General features: G+C 37.6%; 1 protein-coding gene across 4 annotated transcripts in view; it reads left to right on the plus strand.

The window, feature by feature from the left end:
• Fat1 (FAT atypical cadherin 1) overlaps positions 1–17,862 on the plus strand; it is a 118,880-nt gene that overhangs the window by 74,516 nt on the left and 26,502 nt on the right. For all 4 annotated transcript variants that reach the window (XM_033765404.1, XM_033765403.1, XM_010619792.1 and 1 more), the window contains exons 7-11: positions 725–864; positions 5,876–6,151; positions 6,283–6,493; positions 11,309–15,376; positions 15,802–15,998. In XM_033765404.1, the coding sequence (XP_033621295.1) occupies positions 725–864; positions 5,876–6,151; positions 6,283–6,493; positions 11,309–15,376; positions 15,802–15,998 (4,892 nt within the window). The remainder of the gene's footprint in view (positions 1–724; positions 865–5,875; positions 6,152–6,282; positions 6,494–11,308; positions 15,377–15,801; positions 15,999–17,862) is intronic.

The following is a 17,862-nucleotide window of genomic DNA, read 5'->3' on the forward strand; positions in this document are numbered from 1 at the left end:
AGGAGAATAATGGTAAAATTGTTTTTAAATATTAGAATACTTAGAGTTAACTACCACTATTTTTTTTGTTAACATTTTTTGTAATAGTTATTTTCTTAGAGAATTAGGCTCAAAGTATCACAAAATTTATGTTACTGAATCTTTTTGTTTTGTTTTTTTTTTTGGTACCGGGGATTGAACTCGGGTCCGTCCGCTTGCAAGGCAGGCCACCGAACCACTGAGCTAAATCCCCGGCCCCCAAATTTAAATTTTTAAATTTAATTAAACTTTTAGAGCTGAAAATGTGAATCAGCACTAAAGTGCTTGCCTGGCGTGTGCTAATCCTTTGATTTAGTCCTCAGTAGAACAAGAAATGAAGTAAAATTTTAAATTGCTAGTGATATTTTTAGGTAGTCATATAAATTAAATAGCTATCTAGAACCTCTGATAAAGCAAACTGAAGTTAATTTATTGGCAGTGTTGGGGATATTTTCTCTTTTTAGAGTTGCTTTCTTGCTTTCTCTCAATTTATGGCTCCTTTGACAGTAGAGGATTAGTTTGTTTGGCAGTGTCCTTTTAGTTGGCCATTCTTGCCTTTCCAAACGCTGGCTCCTTGGATTCATCTTGATCATTATGTTAGAAATCCTTTTTTTTATTTTATTACCATGAAGTATTAGAAAACCACACAATAGCAAATTTTTATCCTCTGACCTGTTTTAACTCTATCTGTCCTATTTTAATCTAGGTGGCAACTTTGACAGTCACTTTGATATAGACAAGGGCACTGGAACTATCATCATTGCCAAACCTCTTGATGCAGAACAAAAATCGAGCTACAACCTCACAGTTGAGGCTACAGATGGAACCACCACTATCCATTCTCAAGTAAGTGAATTATTAATAGTGTATTTGTCAGAGGAAGGCTGAGATGTAATTCTGATTTCAGAAACAACAGACAAAAATATAAGCTGTTAATTTTGCTCTCTGAAGATCCTGAATCACTAGTTAGTGCACACACACCAAGAATTTGTACTTGAAGAAAGAAAATCAACTGTTAATGCTGAGTTGGCTTTTTCCTATGATTAAGCAGCTATACAAATTTTGACAGAAGACTTGAAACCAAACCACACTGTTGATATGCTATTAAAATCTTCTTTATTATGTATTAATGTTTGAAATATGTAATGTTATTTTTAATGTTTCACTGTTGAGGGTGAGTTGTACAAGTGATTTTCTTAAAAGCTAAGGAAAGTGATTGATTGATCTTTCATATTACTTCTCATACCCCCCTCCCATCTCGCCCCTGCCAATTTAACTAGGACTGTGTAAAAATCATAAAATTATTCCAGTGATTCCTTCAGCATATTTATTTATTCCTATCTCATGATTAAAAGATGACCAGATAGCTGGGCTTTTAACCTAAATGTTAAAATCCTACAAATTAAATTAAGTTCCCTTATTCTCTTTGATTTCTTGCTGTGGGCTGTTAGAGTCATACAAAAGGAACATCTCTGGATGAATAATAGTTGTAGGACTTCAGGAAGAGAAAGAGACGTTCATTTATTCATTTACTTAGCAAACACTTGTTATATGCCAACTACTGTTTTGGAGTCTGAATTATCAGATAATCAGAAGCGATGATCTTGCCTTCTTGGAGTTTATGTTAAAATAAAAGCAGAAGTTAAAGGTTAAGAAAAAAATACAGTATTTCTGAATTCATTGTGTATCTTTATTTTAAAATCTTAAGGGTTATCTACTAAATCATTTAGTTTCATTAAAAGGTAAGATTATAAGATTGCATTGTGATACACACCCATAATCCTCGCACTCTGGGAGGCTGAGGCATGAGGATAGAAAATCTGAGCCCAGCATGGACAGCTTAGCAATTTAATGAGACCTTGTCTCAGAATAAAAAAAAATTTGAAAGACTTGGAGATGGCCTCAGTACCCTGAGTCTAATTCCCAGTAACCCCGCCCCCAAGTAGTATACAACCTGTTTTCGATTAGTAAGTGAAGTACATATGTATATAAAAAGTATCTTATTCCTTTCTTCAGATACTTGTGACTTGGAATGTATGTAAAATTGATATTGTACGCGACACTATCTGCTTCTTATGTCATTTTTGAGATTGCATGTAAAAGTTCCACGGGGGTATTAAAATTCCATTTTGTCAGTGACAACTTTCATTGGAGTGACAAGTAAAATCAATTGTTTTTCTCTTTTAAGAATAAGACCTGGGGCCGGGGATTTAGCTCAGTAGTTCCACCGCCTCCCTTGCAAGTGCAGGGACCCGAGTTCAATCCCTGGTACCAAAAAAAAAAAAAAAAGAATATAGACACTGAAGTTAAATTCACAACATGCAAGTGAGAACAAAACATTAAAAATCATAGTAAATCTTAACAGGATAATTCTTAGGGAAAGGTTTAAAGAGTGTAACTGTGCATGGTGTACTTTATAGGATTGACTAACCAGAGAAATAGCCCTTGGTGCTGAGCAGTTTCATTACTAATGATCATATATATCTTTAAGTGAGTAATAAATAAATCTTTCCCCCAAATTATATTTTTAATTGGTACACTTAAAAGATTAGTATGAAATACGATGTTAGGTCACTAAAATTTCTGTGAAACACAGAAAATACTGTCTAGGTTTCTTTTCTCTTGAATTTCGGTTCTTCATTTGTACTTGGGTAATATACTTGAGTCGTTTTCAGAGGGCCTTTATATAATACCCTGATGGATTGCCATCTGGGAAGTCAGAATAGAAGAGAATGGTTGTTGATGGTATGACACAAAGGGAACAATCATAATTAGGGTCAGGTTTCTCGTCTGAGACTGAGAAACAGGGAGATACAAATCTGAGAAAGCAGAACAGATAGCAAAGGAAGAACACAGAAGTCTGAACTGTGAGGATGAGGCACTGGAGCAAACTAGCAAGATTTGGATTTGTAGGAAAAACTCAAGGAACAACAGAGCAAGTTTTGTGTATCCTGGTCAGTAGCAGCAGGATCCACCATCGTGGGTCACACAGGGCACCTCCGCAGCAGAGTGATTGGGAGAAGGTGGGCAGGAGGAGTGAATTCCGGTGCTCTGCTGAAACAGCGCCGCTCCCTGCTTTCTGCCCTGCAGCTTTCTACTTCAGGTGCCCAGCAAGGGCTAACTCCACTCACTTTGCTTTATTATCTTGGTTTCATCTCCAGGTAACTTTCCAAGTCCAGTTAACATTTCTTTGAAACATTTTTGCTATCATGTCTTCTTTCACTCTGTCTCCAGCATGGACATTGCATATTCTGGAGCAGAAAACTTGGTTTGCATCTTGTCTTTGCCTCTTTTTTATTGACATTTTTATTAATACATATTGGTTATATTAATTAATGAGTTTCATTTTGGCAGATTTGTAGATGTATATGCTGTCCTGTTTTACATTTTTGGGGGGTGTTAGACGTGTGAGACATTGCATTTTGATCATACTCTGCCCCCTGTTACCTTGTACCCCTTTCTTCCCTTCCTCTTGTCTGATAATAGTCTCTTTTGTACTTAATTGCCATTTTTAGATTCTACATATTATGAAAAACATGCAATGTTTGTCTTTCTGAGCCTGGTTTATTTCATTCAACACCATGATCTCTAGATCCATCGATGTTGAGGAAATGAAAAATTTTCATTGTTTATTTATGATACTTCACCATGTGAATATACCATGATTTTCTTTATCCATTCACCTGCTGATAGGTATCTAGGCTGGTTCCACCTCTTGCCTTCTATCCATGGATGAGCTCAGATACGCTGAACACACATGCTCTCTTCTGGGAAATGGGAGTAATGCTAATCACCGTGACAGAGTTTTTGTGAGGGTTAAGTGAGATGGTGCAGAATGCTTGCCCTTAAAGTTTCTAGAACTTATCACCCAGGAAGCACTCACGCAGCAGTAGCTGTTGCGTGTAAACACTGAGAGTAGGCTCTTGACCTTCTGATTTATCCGCAGCGCCTTCGCGCTCCCTGTGTCCATTCTCTGTCTCTGCATTTCTGCAATGTATTTTGTGCTGCCTGCTGCCAGAGTGGTCCACCTGGCTGTGAGGAACAGGTAAAAGTGGCTTCCTGGGATCAGAAGGTTCAGATGCAGAGCACACAGGATATATAGTTTTCTAGCCTCAGCTAGAGATTGCTTGATTTTCCTGCTCATTTACTATGTTATCACTTAGTTCTCGGTCCTCTCTTGTGTCTAAAAGGTAGGGTGTTCCATTTTACCTCTTGCTTTTCACATCTTTGATCAAATTCTTCGCAGTACACAGTCAGCTACTAACCTAAGACCCATGCAAGCACAATGCTACCTTCTCCTTAAGAGCTTTCTGCATGTCCAATCTCTAGATTGTTAACACCTTACTTGTTAATATATAAGACGTAGTTAGACTTTGCCTGGTGAGTCTAAAGACTTTGTGAGGGCATGGCTGTTGTATATACTTGTTTTCCACCCTCAGTCCTGTGTAGGCAAGTGTGGAGCACCTAAGTGCCCATAGTGTTTCATTTGAGTTGCCCCTTCAAAACTGGTTTTTCAAAAACTTTGTGCCCTTCTACTTAGTAGTGATTAATTGATCTTGGAGCAGCATTAAATGTCTCTGTCCAATATGATAAAAATAAGTTAAATGTATAATGGAAATGAGTATATCATGATTTAATTGATGGAAATTTCCTTTATAGTCATACCCTAATCATAGTTTTAAGTATTTACTTACTTTAAAAACCTTTTTGTGATTTGGTAGATGAATTAAGTATCCATTAAATTCAGTGTTAAAAGTCTCTCTTTAGTGTAGTATCCTGGGAGATCACAGGTACTATGTATGTCACGGAAAGGCCTCTCCCTATCCTCTGGCACCAGTACAGTTAACAGCTTTACCTGTACTTTGCTAGGACTGAAGCCACCTGCACCACTGGAATTAGCAAACACGTCCTTAGGAGTCAACAAAGCTCAGATTCCTGGTTTGTAAACTATAAACTATACATCTTTTATGATTGGTATTGATTTCCACTGTGCCATAGCCATATACAGTACATCTTTTCATTCCGAAAATGAATCTTCTGTCAAAGTGGATGGTTTTTGTTGTTTTTAAATTTAGCTCGTGGCTGAATTTTTTTAATTTCTACTTTTTGCATATAAAGATTTTATGTATCTTTAGATATTTAAGAGGGTTTATCTTTTTAATCTAATTGCTTTTAGGAAATAAATATATTTACTACATATATATGTAGATTTTGAAATCACAAAAATAAGATTTTAAAACTTTTTGGTGTGTGTGTGCTAGGCCACATGCATGCTAGGAAACCGAGGGCCACATGCATGGTAGGAAAGCCCACTACCATTGAGCTACATTTATGGCCCTAAAAACATTTCTAATTTTTCTTTTTGTATATTTTTAAACTTAACTGAAATTTGGAGTATTGGATTATAATGAGAAATTTAAATAGCATAATCATCTCTCTCACTTGTCTCAATAGATTAGTAGCTGTAGAGTCAAATCATTTGGCAAATGAGTCTTCTATAAGTTCTGGGAAAGTATATTCTGTTTTCTTTCCATAAGATATCACCTATGTGGAGACCTAAGAGAAATTAAGCCGCCTTTCAGAAATAAAGGTTAAGTGTGAACAGTGTTATATCTCCAAAGTTAGTTTTAAGAATGTAGAGAGATCTTCATTATTTTGCTTATATTTTATATAAGTAATATATCAACAAAATGTTTTTTAAAATTCTAAATAATTTGCTTTTATTATTCATTTGTATTTCATTTTTCTAACGTAGCAGATTTTTTTCCAAGCACATATAATTTTCTCCTAACTCTTTAAATATATAAAACCATAACTAGTAATATTATTATGTGAGTCATTTTGTCCTTTATTACAGGTTCTTATCAAAGTAATAGATACAAATGACCATCGTCCCCATTTTACCACTTCAAAATATGAAGTTGTTATACCTGAAGATACAGTGCCAGAAACAGAAATTTTGCAAATCAGTGCTGTGGATAAGGATGAGAAAAACAAATTAATCTATACTCTGCAGAGTAGTATAGACCCTTTGAGTCTCAAGAAATTTCGTCTTGATCCTGCAACCGGTGCTCTCTCTACTTCTGAAAAACTTGATCATGAAGCTGTTCACCAGCATGTTCTCACTGTCATGGTATGACATCTGTTCATTCTTCTGCCCATTTGGTTCCTGAAAGATTTTATGTGTTTGAGAGTAATAATGATTTTTAATCCATAAGAAAGAAAATCCCAAAAGACTAATAATGTGCTGAATGATTCTCCCAGGTACGGGATCAGGATGTTCCTGTGAAACGCAACTTTGCAAGGATTATTGTGAATGTCAGTGACACGAACGACCATGCTCCGTGGTTCACCAGCTCCTCCTATGAAGGGCGGGTCTATGAGTCAGCAGCTGTTGGCTCAGTTGTGTTACAGGTCACGGCTCTGGACAAAGACAAGGGGAAAAATGCTGAAGTGCTGTACTCAATTGAATCAGGTATTTTTGGAGTTTCAATTTTGCATATGTTAAAATATATTTCTTTTCTAAAATTAGTTCTAGTTGTAACATTTCTGTGTACTGCTTAAATTGAGATCTTTACCATTTTACAAGTTAGCACAAAGGAAAAAATTTTAACTTAAATTTTAACCCATTAGAGAGCAAAGATAATCCCAGTCAATTTAGGTACCCACACTTCTTGGAGAATTACAGTATTCGCATAAAGAAAGACTTTGGAGAAATCCTGCAGGAAGGAAAGTTTTATTTGACCACTTCAGTATTTCCAAAATTATGTTAACCGCAGTTGTTCTTCTGTACACTGTTGGTTAACTGTGTATGAAATACTTAGAAAAATCTTAGCCTAACATATAGACATTTTGCATTTTATCAAAAAGTATTTTCTCATGGATAGAGTGTGGAATTTTTGACACAATGCTGATTTATTCAGTTCTTCCTGATATTAGTTCACAGAAAAATAGTGTCGTGCCTCCTGGATACCCATTGTCTGACTTGCACACCCATCTACTTTAAAAGTAGAGTTTTCATGCATGGAGTTGGATTGTTGCAAAAATTCATAGAGTAGGGTCTGGGTCTAGAACAAAAAGGTTGAGGGTCCTGCTTGCTGTTTCTGGCCTTGGGGCAACAAGGGCAGGAAGGCCACTGGGACAATAGGCCTAGGCAATTCTTTATAGGGAAGATCAGCAGGAAATCCAGAGTCCTGCTGGTGATAACCTGGAGAATCATCAAGAAGTGATCATGGCAGCGTGAAGTGCTTTTATTTTCTGTTCTGTTTCATGCTCTGGTCACTCACTCAGGTATTCATTCCATGGAAGCTCATTTCATATGCCAAGGAAGACGCATTCATGCTTCTTCAATAGGGTCACCATTGGACCACAGGTGTGTGTGCTTTCGTGTACATGATTATACAGTTACAAATTACACTGCTTTGGGACTTTTCCTACTCATGCCACATACTCTGAGTAAATGATCGTCATAATGCTGAAAAGACAGTTTAATTTCCCAATATCCTTAGTGCCATTGTTAGTACAAGAAATACAGTCTCTTTCATTCTTCTGTGTTTGTAAAGATCTTAGGGATTTCAATGTTCTGCTTGAGTTTTAAGTCCAGAGTTTAACCTATTTAGAAATAATCTGTCCTAGGCATTATAATCATTAGAGGTCTGGATACTCTATATACCTTATAGTAAAAATCTGCCTAAGTGGAGAGTAATTTTAACAAAATACTTACCAGTACACTTTGTATGGCTACACTATTTTTATTTTTTTACACATTTGAAATTTCATTTACTTCCCTTAAAATAACCAAATTGAGTTCGTTATTCACAAATAACATTTTATGTACTGCCTGTGATTGCAGTGTTAAAATGCATTGTAGTGTAGTTAGTGCTTTGAATAAAGATGAAGTATTTTTCCATTGCTTTAGAAATTTAATAGTTAGAAAAACAGTACATTCCTTTTGTGCATGCCTGAGCATTTCAATAAGTAATTTTGTCATAGACAAACTGACTGCATTTATGTAGGAGAAAATGTTAAACTTTCCCTTAGCTTTCACATAATTTTCAACAACTGGGTGGTTAAAATATGATTGTTGGTGTCTGCGAAAGGCATGTGCATTCTTTGAATACTTTTAATGACTGATGGGATTATTAATTTGGTATTCTAAGAATGGAATTCTATCTCCCTTCGCAGAATAGATGGTACCATTGGACCATTCGATGTGAAATTAAGACTTTAACAATTTTCAAAAATACTTTGGCAGGTCAGGGATTTAGCTCAGTGGTTCAGTGGCCTGCCTTGTAAGCGCAAGGACCCGAGTTCAATCCCCAGTACCAAAAAAAAAAAAAACAAAACAAAAAAAAAAAAAACAAAACAAAAAAAAAAAAAACAAAACAAAAAAAAAAAAAACAAAACAAAAAAAAAAAAAACAAAACAAAAAAAAAAACTTTTGGCAATATAAAACTATGATAAACAATTACTTTGTAGGAAACCACTACTGTTAAAATTTAGTAAATGTGTTTTATATACATTTCTTGGTATAGTATAAACTAACATTCACACTGCCTTTCATTTAGCAGTTTATTCATAATCAGCTGCTTCTAATTTGTATCAGATTACATTTAATAACTTTCAAAAGATGAGTTATAAATTCCAACCATAATACTACATGTTTAATTAACAACAATTTATTAAGCAAAAGGTTTTGTCTGATTAGGAAGGAGTCTTTAGGGAAAAAGGAATTTAATTAAAATATAGTTTCAGTAACAGTTGAGTTATGTGTTAGAGTCACATCAGTCCCATTTGCTGTGTTACGTTTTCTTCTCTTCATGTTATTTTAAAAAGCAGATTATTAGGATTCTCCTTCACAACTATTGTAATGCCTGGAAATAGACATTTGCTAAGTATATTTATTGATTAGAGTTGATTTTCTTCCCCAAATTTAGGCCATGTACTTAGAGTTCAAAAAGTAGAAATTGCTGTATTGTCATAGGCCTTACTGACCATCTATGGCTTATTAGCCATGGGAAGAAAGACTTGGCCTGTGCTTCTCCTTTACATGCCCTGCAGGCAAGAGACAGTATAGTCAAAACTGAGGAGCAAAAGCTGGCTTGTGAGTCCAGATAATTTCCCCATTTAAATAGGCAAAAACAAGCCTTCAGGGTTTGGTGAATGAGTGTTCTTATTAACAGGGACACATTTGTGCCAGTCAGCAGCCGTCATTGTTTCCTATGAAAATATGATGTGGTTGCTTTCTCCTGTACAAATCTAATTTCATTTATTTAGGGTTCCTGTTTAACCTTGATATCAGTGAAAAGCTCCGGGCCACCTATTTTCAGTCAGGATAGTCCAGATGAGAAAGAATGTCTCTAAATAGACGAAGAACATGGTTGTTAGACATACTGTGAGAGAGAAACAGGGTAAAGTGGAAACAGCCACACTGAATAGGCTGGTCAGGGAATGCCTCACCATCACATTGCAAGCAGGGCCATTGGGTCTTCAGAAGAGCTAGGGAAGGCTATTCCAGGAGAGGACACACCGAAAGCACAGGCCCTGAGGTGGAGCATGTGTGCTACGGATGGAGGAGCAAGGAGGATCCCAGTGTGGCTGGAAGCCAGGAGCAAGTTTTGCAGAAAGCAGTGCATTCTGAGCCTGGTAGTCCACTTCAGTGCTAAGAAACTCAGTTCATTCCTTCTCTTTGAGGCCTTGCATATTTGGAACTTTACTCACAAAGTAAGCTTTTAACGGTAGAAAATAAGGCAGAAGTACGTATAGATAAAGGAGTATAAACTTTTGTAGGTTAGCTGCTCTATAGGTATAGATACAGGAAATTCTGAAATTTTGAAAGATAGCTGCCAAAGGTTACCGTGTTCTTTCCTGTCAGGCCACGTAATCTGTGCAGTTTTGGAAGCTGAGGGTGATGCACAGGTAGGATGAGAAAAGGATCTTTGAGCTCTGGTAACTGCCTAAAATGCAGTGAAAGAGAACTTCCTCTAAATACAGACAAGCCGGAAATTAGTGTCTGAGCAACCTGGCAAAGGCAGCAGGACCCTGTTCTTGGGCCAGGGTTCAAGCCATGGAAAAGCCTGGGCCTCCTCCCTGTTGCAGACTGAGCCTCTGTTTTGGGGCCTGGATAAGGAGCCAGGCAGACTTAATGAAAACCAGGCTAGGTCTGGCTTCAGAAAAAATTGTCATGGAGTTCTGGAAAATGTATTAAAGGAAGGAAATGTAGACTGTATGGGAAGTGTTGACTGTAAATGAATTGGTCAAAGAAGTGCTTGGTTAATTCCTAGTTTACAGATCTAGTTTTGGTTTGTAAAAATGCCACACTAACTGCAATCCTAGAAGAATAAGAATTTGAGAAAGCAAGTGAACTTCGAGTAAGTGGAATAGTTCATTTGAGGAAAGTCAGTTCAGAACTATGACTAGTTCACTGAACTCTGTTCAAAGCAAAACGGTATGGAGGGCTAATGCATGAATCCAAACTCAGTGGCCTTATGCTGCCTTGATCCTAGCCAGAAGGACTGCAGAGAACTCTTCTCCAAAAGATGCAAAACTATGGATTGTAAAGTATGGCCTGAAAAAGTTCAAGGAAAACAATTTGTCCCAGTAGTTTGTTGCTCAGCCTCAGCGCTATTGATATTTTGGGCCAGGTAACTTATTGCAGTGGAAAGCCACACTGTGCGTTGCTGGGTGTTCAGCGTCCTCCCCGTTCTCTCCCCGTAGATACCAGTAGCACCTTTTCCCCTCCAAGCTGTAAACAATCACAAGTGTCCTCAGATGTCTTGGTGGAAGCAAAATTACCCCTGGAACTATGTATAAGGAGATGAATTGACCTAAAAAAAGATTGAGTTCCCTTAAAATCTTCAAAACCTATAGAGTGAGTTACACAGAACTATTTCTTTTGATGTAAGTTTTCCTAGTGGACTGAAAATTTCCCTTTCATTATGAGCAAGAATCTTGAAAATTTGCATTTGATAAATGCTAAAAAATATAAAAGTATTTTAGAAGGAGTTTGAGGGACTGTTAGAAAATTAACTGCTTTACGGAGGTATAACTACCACACTTTTCTAGTCAGAGTGACATTTCTTATGCTTCTTGCTTTTCGTAATTTATAGCTAAAATAAAAAACATACCTTGTTTCAGTTAGATAAAATTGAAACATTTAAGGTTCTAGTCAAATAATATTTTTATCTCCCACATTTCTACTTAATTTTGAAGATAATTTTTAAAGGTACTTTTGTTTTTGTTTGTTCATCTGCTACTTCCCTTAACATGTATTTTTTTTCTCTCCTTCCAGGAAATATTGGAAATTCTTTTACAATCGATCCCATCTTGGGTTCTATAAAAACTGCCAGAGAATTGGATCGAAGTAACCAAGAAGAATATGATTTAATGGTAAAAGCTACAGATAAAGGCAGTCCACCAATGAGTGAAATGACTTCTGTACATATATTGGTCACAGTTGCTGACAATGCCTCTCCTAAGTTTACATCACAAGAATACTCCGTTGAAATTAGTGAAACCATCAGCATTGGGAGTTTTGTCGGAATAGTTACAGCCTATAGTCAGTCATCAGTGATATATGAAATAAAAGATGGAAATATAGGGGATGCTTTTGATATTAATCCACATTCTGGAAGTATCATCACTCAAAAAGCCCTGGATTTTGAGACTTTCCCCGTTTATACATTGATAATACAAGGAACCAACATGGCTGGTTTGTCCACTAATACAAGTGTTCTAGTGCATCTACAGGATGAGAATGACAACATACCAGTTTTTATTCAGGCAGAATATTCAGGACTCATTAGTGAATCAGCTTCAATTAATAGCGTGGTCCTGACAGACAGGAATGTCCCACTAGTGATTCGGGCAACTGATGCTGATAAAGAATCAAATGCTTTGCTTGTTTATCACATTGTTGAACCATCTGTGCACAAATACTTCGCTATTGATTCTAGCACTGGTGCTATTCATACCGTGCTAAGCTTGGACTATGAAGAAACACGTGTTTTTCACTTTACTGTACAAGTGCATGACATGGGCACACCACGTTTATTTGCCGAATATGCAGCTAATGTGACTATACATGTAATTGACATTAATGATTGCCCTCCTGTGTTCTCCAAATCGTTATACGAAGCATCACTTTTGTTGCCAACGTACAAAGGAGTAAAAGTCATCACAGTAAATGCTACAGATGCTGATTCCAGTGCATTTTCTCAGTTGATGTACTCCATCACTGAGGGCAACATTGGGGAGAAGTTTTTTATGGACTATAAGATTGGCACTATAACCATACAAAACACAACCCAGTTAAGAAGCCGCTATGAGTTAACCATTCGAGCTTCTGATGGCCGATTTGCCAGTTTCACCTCTGTGAAAATTAACGTGAAAGAAAGCAAAGAGAGTCAATTAAAATTTACCCAAGATTTCTACTCTGCAGTGGTGAAAGAGAACTCCACTGAAGCCAAAACATTAGCTGTCATTACTGCTATCGGGAATCCAATCAATGAGCCTTTATTCTATCACATCCTCAATCCAGATCGCAGATTTAAAATCAGCCGCACTTCAGGCGTGCTGTCAACCACTGGTATACCGTTCGATCGTGAACAGCAGGAAGCATTTGATGTGGTGGTAGAAGTGACAGAAGAACACGAGCCTTTGGCAGTGGCCCATGTTGTTGTGAAAGTGACTGTAGAAGACCAAAATGATAACGCCCCAGTGTTCATCAACCTTCCCTACTATGCTGTTGTTAAGGTGGACACAGAGGTGGGCCATGTCATTCGCTATGTGACTGCTGTGGACAGAGATAGTGGCAGAAACGGAGAAGTACACTACTACCTTAAAGAACATCACGACCACTTCCAAATTGGACCCTCAGGTGAAATTTCACTGAAAAAGCAATTTGAACTTGACACCTTAAATAAAGAGTATCTTGTTACAGTAGTTGCAAAAGATGGAGGAAACCCAGCTTTCTCTGCTGAAGTCATAGTTCCAATCACTGTTATGAATAAAGCCATGCCTGTGTTTGAAAAGCCTTTCTATAGTGCAGAGATTCCAGAGAATATCCAGATCCACAGCCCGGTTGTGCACGTGCAAGCCAACAGTCCAGAAGGGTTGAAAGTGTTCTACAGCATCACAGATGGAGATCCTTTCAGCCAGTTTACTATTAACTTTAATACTGGAGTTATAAATGTCATTGCTCCTCTGGATTTTGAATCCCACCCAGCATATAAACTGAGCATACGAGCAACTGACTCTTTGACTGGTGCTCATGCTGAAGTATTTGTTGACATAATAGTGGAAGACATCAATGATAACCCTCCTGTGTTTGTTCAGCAATCTTACAGTGCAACCCTCTCTGAGGCATCTGTAATTGGAACACCTGTGGTTCAAGTTAGAGCAACAGATTCTGATTCAGAACCAAATAGAGGAATTTCATACCAGATGTTTGGAAATCATAGCAAGAGTCATGATCATTTTCATATAGATGGCAGCACTGGTCTCATTTCACTGCTTAGAATGTTGGATTATGAACAGTTCCAGCAACACAAGATCTTTGTAAGAGCTATTGATGGTGGCATGCCCCCACTTAGCAGTGATGTGATTGTCACAGTAGATGTCACTGACCTCAATGATAATCCACCTCTCTTTGACCAACAAATATATGAAGCCAAAATTAGTGAGCATGCCACTCATGGACATTTTGTGATGTGTGTAAAAGCCTATGATGCAGACAGTTCAGATATAGACAGGTTGGAATATTCCATTCTGTCTGGCAATGATCATAAAACTTTTGTCATTGACAGTAAAACAGGGATTATCACACTCTCAAACCTGCGCAGGCACACCTTGAAGCCATTTTACAGTCTTAACATATCTGTTTCTGATGGGGTTTTTAGAAGTTCAGCTCAGGTTCATGTGACTGTAATTGGAGGCAATTTGCACAGTCCTGCTTTTCCTCAGAATGAGTATGAAGTGGAACTTGCTGAAAATGCTCCCATACATACCCTGGTGATTGAGGTTGAAGCAATTGACAAGGATTCTGGTATTTATGGTCACGTTACTTATAGTATTGTAAATGATTTTGCCAAAGACAGATTTTACACAAATGAGAGAGGACACATATTTACTTTGGAAAAACTTGACCGAGAGACCCCTGCGGAGAAAGTAATCTCAATTCGTTTAATGGCAAAGGACGCTGGAGGAAAGGTTGCTTTCTGTACCATTAATGTCATTCTCACAGATGACAATGATAATGCACCACAGTTCCGAGCAACCAAGTATGAAGTGAATGTTGGCTCCAACGCTGCCAAAGGAACATCAGTTATGAAAGTCTTTGCAAGTGATGCTGATGAGGGGTCCAATGCCGATGTCACTTATGCCATCGAAGCAGATTCTGAAAGTATTAAGGAGAATTTGGAAATTAACAAACTGTCTGGTATAATTACTACAAAGGAAAGCTTAATTGGCTTGGAAAATGAATTCTTCACTTTCTTTGTTAGAGCTGTGGATAATGGGTCTCCGCCAAAAGAATCTGTTGTTCCTGCCTATGTTAAAATACTTCCACCAGAAAGACAGCTTCCAAAATTTTCAGAACCATTTTATACCTATACAGTTTCAGAAGACATGCCTATTGGAATGGAGATAGATCTCATCAGAGCAGAACACAGTGGGACTGTTCTTTACAGTCTGATCAAAGGGAATACTCCTGAAAGTAATAGAGATGAGTTCTTTGTTATTGACAGGCAGAGTGGAAGACTAAAGCTAGAGAAGAGTCTTGATCATGAGACAACTAAGTGGTATCAGTTTTCCATCCTTGCCAGGTGCACTCATGATGACTTTGAGGTGGTAGCTTCTGTAGATGTTAGTATCCAAGTGAAAGATGCAAATGATAACACCCCTGTCTTTGAATCCAATCCATATGAAGCATTTATTGTTGAAAATCTACCAGGGGGAAGTAGAGTCATCCAAATCAGGGCATCTGACCTAGATTCAGGAATGAATGGCCACGTTATATATAGTCTAGATCAGTCACAGAGTTTGGACATCATCGAATCTTTTGCCATTAATATGGAAACAGGCTGGATTACAACTCTAAAGGAACTTGACCATGAAGAGCGAGACAATTACCAAATTAAAGTGGTTGCATCAGATCATGGTGAAAAGGTTCAGCTCTCTTCTACAGCCATAGTGGATGTTACTGTCGCGGATGTTAATGATAGCCCACCACGGTTCACTGCAGAGATTTATAAAGGGACGGTGAGTGAAGATGATCCACCAGGTGGTATAATTGCCATCTTAAGTACCACAGATGCTGATTCTGAAGAGATTAACAAACAAGTCACATACTTCATCACAGGTAAAAAATTCAAGCCAAATGGCTCAAAACTGAATTGTATTAGAAGTATGTTAAATATGTGTTGTATGGAAATTGAAGGTTAAGGGGAAGATTTTAGTTAATGTCTAAAATAAGTAGAATTAATATCTGCTAAGCTGTATTTCTAACATTTTTATTTGAGTTTTTTTTTATTTTTCTGACTTATTTTTGTCGATCTTTATACTTAGGGCATAATAAATATAAAGAAATAATGTTAGCTTCTATGAAGCTGTCTTACTTAGCAGTCTTACATTTGGCATAATAATATTTAAATCTATAGTGGATACAAAAACCAGTATATATGATGTTTATTTTTAATCCTTTAAAAATATCATTGTACATCTTTCATACAGTTTTTGTTACTTATTTCTTTAATTCAAAGTTGATATCTTCCATCGATTTAATAGGAGGAGACACTTTAGGACAGTTTGCTGTTGAAAATATACAGAAAGAATGGAAGGTCTATGTGAAGAAACCTCTAGACAGGGAAAAAAAAGACAGTTATCTACTGACTATCACAGCAACTGATGGGACCTTTTCATCAAAAGCTATAGTTGAGGTGAAAGTCCTTGATGCAAATGACAACACTCCAGTGTGTGAAAAGGTAAGCTCTAGGCTATACTTTTGATACATGTGTGTACTATGATTTGCATTTCCTTGAACTTTTCAGTAGGTCTTTTTATTCTGTGCTGTAATACTGTTGAAATTCAAATGTGTTTTCTATTATAATCCCTTTTACACAGAGGTGATTGTTAGATGAGGCATGACTTGGAAGGGCTTTAAAATTATTTTGGGAAATGTAAATTGATCAGAACCTCATTTTGAAAAACAGGATTATAGGATTAATTACAGGATTACAGTCATGTAACTCTAAAATGCTCTGTAAACTTTTCATGAAGGGGTTTTCTTCATTTGGAAATAAGATTATTTTGGGGGAAACATCTGGCCAGTGGGTCTTCTATAAAGCTCTGTTTTGCTTTACCAGATGGTTTTGGTCTTCTACATTCCAGAGAAACTGAAAGGGTAGTGAAAATGGCTCTCTCACCCATGGAGCTCACATTTAACAAGAGGACAAAATACAGCTAGAGAAGAGCTGAGGCTCTTCGGCTTCAGATGAGAACGATGCGACTGGGCAGTTGTCAGTGGAGCTGGAAGATATCAAGCTGTTCAGAGGCAAGGCTTGGGCTTAGCCCCTAGGAAGCAGTGATTTGAACCAGGAGTAGAGGTGGAAAGGCCATGGATATGCAGCATGATGGGAGGGATAGGAAGAGTAACTTAGTTGGCCATAGCTAGGGAAGGTGTTGAGTCCTGGGAAAGGAGGATGTGTGTAGTGGGATAAACTGGGTTGTAGAGGGTTGCGAAGGTCATTTCAGGGAATTAGAACTCTGTCCTAGGGAAAACAGGGAAGGACTCTGAATTCTTTTATATTTGAAAGATAGAGATAATATGACTCAAGAGTTCCCTAAAGAGGTTCAGTTTGAGAAAGTTATATCCATTAATTGAGTATGGAAAAAAGAAAATAAGGGGGTAATAGAACAGGCAGAGGTGACACGAGAATGAAAGGACCAAAGCCGCTTCTCAGGAAAGGCGACAGCATTCCATCCCTGCCTGGAAATGGCAGTGTGGCAAGCACGTTGAGTCAGGACTTAAATTTTCCAGAGCGTATGGGAAAGGATCAAAGGAGTGACAGAGACAGCCTGGAGTGGGCGTTGGTTTTAGAGGATGTAGAGTCTGTGAAATTTAAGGAAGGCAGACATTTGGTTAAATGTGTTTTTTAAACATTTAGAGATGGTGAGATTGGGGACGATATTAGGGAAAGATATGAAAACTTGGTAGTTTCTGTGGATAGCTGATAATTGAACTCATTTGAGAGGAGGATACCAACCAAAAGGTAAAAAATGAGAACAGATAGCTTCCAGGCAAGAAGGAAGGAAGAGAATAATACCAGCATAGTGCCGTTTGAGATAAGAAACAGACTCTTCAAGTGGGGGTGGCAAGCAGAGATGTGACATAGCTAACAACAATGGTCAGGATGTAAACCAGGCCTCCTGATTACTGAGACTAACTTGGAAATGGCAGCCTTAGGATCCTGACATGACTGCCTGGCTGCAGATGACACTGTGTGTTATTGAATAGCCTTGGCCAGTGAAGAGGGTTGAGAGTAAAGGAAGGGAGAAGAGTATAAGTTAGGTTAGCAGAAGGCCGGTAGCGGGGCTGGCACAGAGCAGTTTATTGAAAGGAGATGTGTGTATCTGCAGAGAGTAACAGACTGATGGTTTCAGTAAATAGACACTTAAAATTTAGTCTTAAGGCTAAATGGGAGTTAATTCCAATTATACTTTTTGATGACAATATTTGGTGGGATGTATATCTATCACCTCCTCTTTTAGAAGCGAAATGCATTATATTTTTGTTTTCTAGCACTCTGATGTTATTTGAATGTGTAAGGCATGAGTGACAAATACAAT

The sequence above is a fragment of the Fukomys damarensis genome, unplaced genomic scaffold (assembly GCF_012274545.1).
Source record: "Fukomys damarensis isolate Sample0158 unplaced genomic scaffold, DMR_v1.0_HiC HiC_scaffold_18, whole genome shotgun sequence".
Classification (NCBI taxonomy): Eukaryota; Metazoa; Chordata; class Mammalia; order Rodentia; family Bathyergidae; genus Fukomys; species Fukomys damarensis.